The sequence below is a fragment of the Archocentrus centrarchus genome, chromosome 20 (assembly GCF_007364275.1).
Source record: "Archocentrus centrarchus isolate MPI-CPG fArcCen1 chromosome 20, fArcCen1, whole genome shotgun sequence".
Lineage (NCBI taxonomy): Eukaryota > Metazoa > Chordata > Actinopteri > Cichliformes > Cichlidae > Archocentrus > Archocentrus centrarchus.
The window spans coordinates 5,711,120-5,717,673 of NC_044365.1; the positions used below are offsets into that span (position 1 = coordinate 5,711,120).

A 6,554-nucleotide genomic window follows, 5' to 3' on the forward strand; every position below is an offset into this window, starting at 1 on the left:
GCATTTCTCCACTATTTTACCTTTCAAATTAAACTTTACATTCTTATTTTAACACAGTTGCATATATTAGCTGCAAACTGAAAAAATGTGAGTGGGTTGACAAATGTATTTGGATGACTGAATAAACCTGTATTTCAATAACTTTGGATGTTTCACACTTTTAAGCTTGTCAAAACACTCCTGGATGCTAAGCCAGGAGGAGAGAAGATACTCAAAGAATACACACAAACAGGGGAGGTTAAGACCCATTACGACAAAAACTGGTCAACATGGTTGTAGCAGCAATGATTGAGCAGTATGGGTAAGTTGTTTTTGTTACACTTGTAAAGACAGGATACTCAGATACACATGAAAATAAAAATGTCAGGCCATGGAAAAAAGAAATCCTCATCAGAGTCTAATATTAAAATCATGTTAAGGACTGCTCCACCGATGGATGTCAGGACACGTTATGCATTGGGAATTGTCACCCTGTTCCCTTGTCTGAAAGATCCGTACTCTGAAAAAGGATATGTGAGTATTCCCATTGAGTAAAAAGTTTTAGAGAAATATTGTGATAAGTATTTAAGGATTAAACTTTTTTTTTTTTTTTTTTTCCTGGCAAATAATGTTATTCACTGCAGGAGCACTTTTTTGATTCCAAAAGTAATGAAGGCTACATCGCTTGGAAACTGAAAAACATGCAGCGCGAACTCAGCAGTGGCAGCAGGAGGGGCAGCAGCACCAGTCGCGATCCATCGAGCAACAGAGGACCACAGTTTGCAAGGGCTGTGACTGCGGAGCATCAGTTGGAGGGTGACCAGTGCAGAGAGGCCATTTCCCTTCTGAGGCACACCACAGATGAAAGGCAGATCTTCTTGAAAATGGAACAAACATTTCAGTACAGACAAGCACTGATTCACGATTCTGAGAAGTGTGAGACCCTCCTCAGCGTGTTCCCAAGATTCCTTGATACAAGAGGCCTGGTGAGTCCACTTTGAACAGAAAATCTTAAGATGAAGGCTTTGCTCTAAAATTTTTTTATTCTTCACAGCTGCTTTGATACATTAATAAATCCAGCAAAGCATCTCCCTTTTCTTAATGCTGACATGTACGCATGTGCACACGCCAATCAAGTTTGGCAGTTCCTTTTAACTTTACCTCCTTTAGGTCACATCAGTAATAGTGGCTAGCTGAACGTTATCTTTTCACCTCAACTCAGTGTATCTTGTCTTGTTTTCTCCTGCATTGATGTTCCATGTAATTTATAATTTAATGTAGATTTTTTTCTTTGTTCTTTTTTTGTTTTTTTTTTTCTTTAAGGTGCTGCAGGATTTCCAAATGATGTTTGGAGAGGAAATCTCATCAAAACTAATGGAAAAGTGGGAAACCTCTTTGAGGCAGAAAGTCATCAAAGAAGCAAACAACCTCACTAGGACGCCGATGCTGGAGTCTCTCCTTCAGTCTGCTCAGGAGAACCCAGAGGACAACGAAGAATCATCAGGTTAGTCCTAGCTTTGGCATACTTCTTTTTAAAATGTGCAGATTATTGGAATCACTTTTTCCATTACATTGACAAAATATCACAACTTAGTTGAATGATGCATTTTTTGCAAATAACCAACAAATGTCTTTTTTTATAGAGCAATTATGAATAGCATATCTGACAGTGTTTCATTTAAATCTTGTAGAGTCTGCCTGGAAGAGTGACATGGCAGCACTGTTGCTGTTGGTGTACCTTCTGCTTCCACCTCCTAGTGGGAAGAAGAGGGCTGTGAAAATCACTGTTCGAGAAGCTCTGAGCCACGTTGTCTGGTTTCACAAAGTAAGTGGCCCCAACCTTGAGTGAAGTGTGTGTTTATAGTGAAGTTGGAAAGCTGTTATCTGATTTTTATTTTTGTTCCACTGAAAATTTTCTTTCAGTCATGCCGCAACCTTCAAGAGACAACAAGCTCAGTCCAGGGGAGGCAGCCCTACATTTTAGCAGTTGGAACATCGCGTCGCACCATCAATGACTACTACATTGTTGTGGATCGTCAACTCATTCCCTGCAAGGCTAAGTCTTCAATTTCAGCCTTTGATGAACTTTTCAAAGCACACTATGTGTTTGGCATTTCTTATGATCAGGCCCTGCACAATATGTACACATTTGTGCAGACCACCATTTACAATATTGATGTTGGTCTGTGTCATGAAAGCCCCAGGGTGAAGGATCTTAGAGCGAAGCTCCTTAACGGAGTGAACTAAATTAACAAATCGAACAAGATGCTTCAATGTTTTGTTTGCAAGTGTTTGTTTTGCTCTGTCAAAGATTTGGTTCGCCATCTTAAGTTCTCTCATGGCTTTTACCCCGGTTTGAAATTTAAACTGTTATGTGACCAAGACGGCTGTTGTCAGAGATTTTGCACATTTTCAGGCTTTCGAAAACATCTTCATAACAGGCACAGAGCTTGTATTGTGGATAATTTTGAGGTAACATGCCCTAATTTAGCAGTAGATCAGTCATTTGAGTGTTCTTCTGAAGAGCCACCTTGTTCTTCTGAAGAGCCACCACATAGTTTGCAAAGCAGTGAAAGAAATAGGCAAAATACTCAAGAGATGTGTGCATCTCTGATTGGAAAACTGCTTGGCTGCGGTGTGGCAACCACTGTAATAAAGTCTGTTGTACAAACTGTAGAGGAACTTGTAGATGAAGTTCAAACAAATATACAAGATGATGTTCTAAACATATGTTCTGACAATGAAAATTTGAAAGTCCAATTCGAGGATTATTTCAGAAGTGTAGGAAATCCATTCAGTGATGTTAACACAGAGACAAAATGGAAGAAACATTTTGTGGAAAAATGGGGGGTGGTCGAACCTGTCGAGATTGCCCTTGGCGTACGGTATGATGCACGAAGAAATCAAACCTCCTGTACATATGATCAGGTTCCAGTAACAGACAAGTTTGTTTACATTCCCATATTAGAGACTTTAAAATTTATTTTTTCCAACAAAGAGATATGTAGCCATTTTGTTCAGCCTTCAGGTCAACATGGAGTGTACAAAGATTTCTGTGATGGTAGTTATTTTAAATCTCATCCCCTCTTCTCCAACAACAAAAATGCTCTTCAAATTCAGATTTTCTTTGACGAGTTTGAAACTGCTAATCCACTTGGGTCTAAACATGGAATTCATAAAATTGGAAGCATCTACTTTGTTCTTAGAAACTTGAGTCCAAAAATTAATTCTGCTCTCATGAATATCCATCTTGTTGCACTATTTCACAGTCAGGATGTTAAAAAGTATGGCATCAACTCAATCCTGGAGCCCCTGGTACATGATCTGAAAATCCTTGAGTCCTCAGGAATCGGTGTCCCTTTTTCCAAAAATCCAGTTCATGGAACAGTAGCACAAGTCACTGGGGACAATTTAGGTTTGCATACACTGCTTGGATATGTTGAATCTTTCAGTGCTAACTATTTTTGCCGTTTTTGTGTGGCTAACAAAGATGTCTGTCAAAAGCTTTTCACTGATGATGAACCAGACTTGATACTGCGCAACAAAGAACTCCATGTTCAGCATTGCCTTGATATAGAGGACCCTACAGTGGCGTCATCATTTGGGGTGAAGCGAATTTGCTTACTCAATGATCTGCAGTATTTTAATGTCTCTGACAACTATGCTGTTGACATTATGCATGACATACTGGAGGGTGTCGGGCAATTGGAGTTAAAGTTACTTTTTGGTCACCTCTCGGACAATAAAATCATATCCAAATATGAGGCCACTGAAAGAATATACTCATACAACTATGGATATCTTGAACGAAAGAATCGTCCCAACAGAATAAACTTGGAGCAGATGAGTAATTCCATAGGTCTAAATGCTCTTCAGACATTTTGTTTGATTAGAAATGTCCCACTAATATTTGGAGATGTCGTGCCAGAAGGCAATGCTTATTGGAGACTATTGCTGCTGCTGCTTCAAATTCTCAATATTGTGTTTTCACCAGTCATTACAGAAGGGATGACCATTTGTTTGAAGCATCTCATTATTGATCATCATCAGCTGTTCAAAGAGCTCTACCCACAGCAAAACTTGATACCCAAACACCACTTCATGATCCATTATCCCAGGATCATACGAAAAATTGGCCCAATTCTTCACTTTTGGTCAACCAGATTTGAGGCAAAGCACAAGTTTTTTAAGAACACTGTAAAAAATTTCAAAAACATCACTAAGACATTAGCCCAAAAACATCAAATGGCAATAGCGTACCACTGGGAGTCATTGCCTTTGAAAGGCGTTGATTCTGGACCTGTAAAGACAGTGAAAGTGTATGAGTTAACAAATGGGGACATGGTGGCAGATAACCTGCATGCTGACATGAACTGTGAGGTGGATGTGGTGTCTTGGGTTGCCTGTTATGGCACAGAGTATCGCCCTGGTCTCATTGTGTGTTCCAAGATTGAAGATGGAATGCCAATATTTAGTCAAATAAGTGACATTATTGTTTTTGCTGGGAATTATTTTCTTGTTGTTGAACACTTTGAGACGCTTGGATTTGATGAGCATTTTCACTCCTACCATGTGGCGAAGGGAAATGAGTTTGATGCTTCTCTTCTGAGGGTTGACCAGTTGCAGTTTTTCCAACCTTTTGACCTTCAGACAACATATGGTTTTGAGAGGAATGATCTGTATGTGGTTCTTGTACATGTGCTGTTGTAGAAGACATTGACAGAGAATTTGTTCTTGTTTTAGACTAACTCTTTCCACAAACTTGTTCAGTACAAACTTACTTTCCTCAAGTTGCTGTATATTTTGAACTCTGATGACATAATGCTATTTTTAACACTTCAGTTACCTGTTTTAAAAATAAAGTCTACTTGGACTTTCTGTTGTTGGTTGCTCATTCATGTGTAAAATTATCTTTAAAGTAAGAGTTAATATTTCTAATTAATGTTAAATTGTAGCTTTGTAGGTGTGCATAAATGAAAAAGAGGGAGTTGTTGGATTTTAACCCTTTTACTACCGCAGGGGTCAGGGTCATCGTGACCCCTGTGGTAGTAGAAGGGTTAAAGCTATAGTACGCAGTGATACAAGTGTCAAAGATCAAATCTATAAAGCTAGAATTCACTCTGTTTTGGTGATGAATAGGCTCTCTTTTCCATGGTACATTGTACTCCATATCATATAGATTAGACACCCTGTCAGAGTTTATTTTTATTCTCTGTCAGTCTGGAAAGAGTCGAATGATATCATTAAGAGTTCATTTATACTCTGAAAGTGAAAGAATTTTACACTATTCTGGTGTTATTTATTTAACTCCAATGTCCAGTGTGTTTTCAACACTCGGAATTTGGACCCAAATGATCACCGAGTTCGGTGTAAACTTTACTCTTAAAGTGTAAAATATACACTTCACAATTTGCTGTGTGGTCTTACCCTGTGGCTACACTGAATGTCTCATATATACTCTTAGACATTTCATTAAGGAAAACCTGTTCAACTTCTTATTAATGCAAATATCTATTCAGCCAATCACATGGTAGGAACTCAATATATTAAGGCATTTAGACATGGTCAAGACAACCTGTTGAAGATGGCTGTAGCTCAGGAGGTAGAGCAGGTCACCTACTAATTGGAAGATCGCCAGTTTGAATCCTGGCTGCTCTGGGCTGCTTGCCAAAGTATCCTTGAGCAAGATACTGAATGCAACCGTTGGAGTGTGAATGTGTATGAATGGTGGACAGTAAGTACTTAGCTACAGATGAAGTGCTTGTACAAATGGGTGAATGCAAACATGTTGTATGAGTGCTCCGAGCAGAAAAGTGCTCTATAAGAACTAGTTCACTTGAAGGTCAAACTAACCAACAGGATGAAAGGTGATTTAAGTGATTTTGAATATGGCATAGTTTTTGGTCTCAGAGGGGCTGCTGTCAGTACTTCTACTGAGATCCTCCCACATAAAATGTCTACAGTTTAAAGAGAATAGTCTGAAAAACAGAAAATAATCTAGTGAGCAGCTGTGAGTGAAAATGCCGGTCAGAGGAGAATGCTCTGACTGCTTTCAACTAATACAAAGGTAACTGTACCTCAAATAACCACTTGTTACAACCGAGGTATGCAGAAGAGCTTCCCTAAATTCTGCTACACATTTACTTCAGAAATGGTGTACAAACAATGTAGCCATGGTGTTAGTGCTGCTGTTAGATCTTAGTCAGTAGTTCTGTGAATGCAATACTAGAACAACTCATAAAAAGTCAAAACTAAACAGAATCTGTGTGGTGCAATGCAGTGACATCCTTTAATGCTGGCACTTTGTCCTTTTTTGATCCTATTTTCTGCCAGCTAGGAGGATTAAAAATATGTACACTCATAAAAGCTGAAAGTGAAAACAGGAATAGACACAACAGAAAAAGGATCCAGGGAAAGAGGTGGGGAGAATGGGTGTATGAGAGAGGGAGGGGAGCTGTGTATGGTGTCTCTTCTGTTAAGTGCTCACATGAAATATATGGAGAAACTTCCGTGCTGACACACTATTCATCTCTTCTGTGTTTGATTCACATTATTTAAGCTATACCAAGGAGGAA

General features: G+C 39.0%; 1 protein-coding gene across 2 annotated transcripts; it reads left to right on the forward strand.

The window, feature by feature from the left end:
* Positions 1 to 253: 253 nt before the first annotated feature.
* Positions 254 to 2,444, forward strand: LOC115799840 (uncharacterized). Of its 2 annotated transcripts, XM_030757137.1 has the most exons (6): positions 254 to 301; positions 420 to 513; positions 624 to 965; positions 1,303 to 1,483; positions 1,671 to 1,804; positions 1,903 to 2,444. In XM_030757137.1, exons 1-6 carry the CDS (start codon positions 270 to 272, stop codon positions 2,224 to 2,226), a joined length of 1,107 nt encoding a protein of 368 aa, XP_030612997.1. In that variant the 5' UTR covers positions 254 to 269; the 3' UTR covers positions 2,227 to 2,444. The 2 variants fall into 2 exon arrangements, with proteins under 2 accessions (XP_030612997.1, XP_030612996.1); XM_030757136.1 differs by lacking the exon at positions 254 to 301 and having other exon boundaries at positions 314 to 513.
* The last annotated feature ends 4,110 nt before the right edge of the window (positions 2,445 to 6,554 follow it).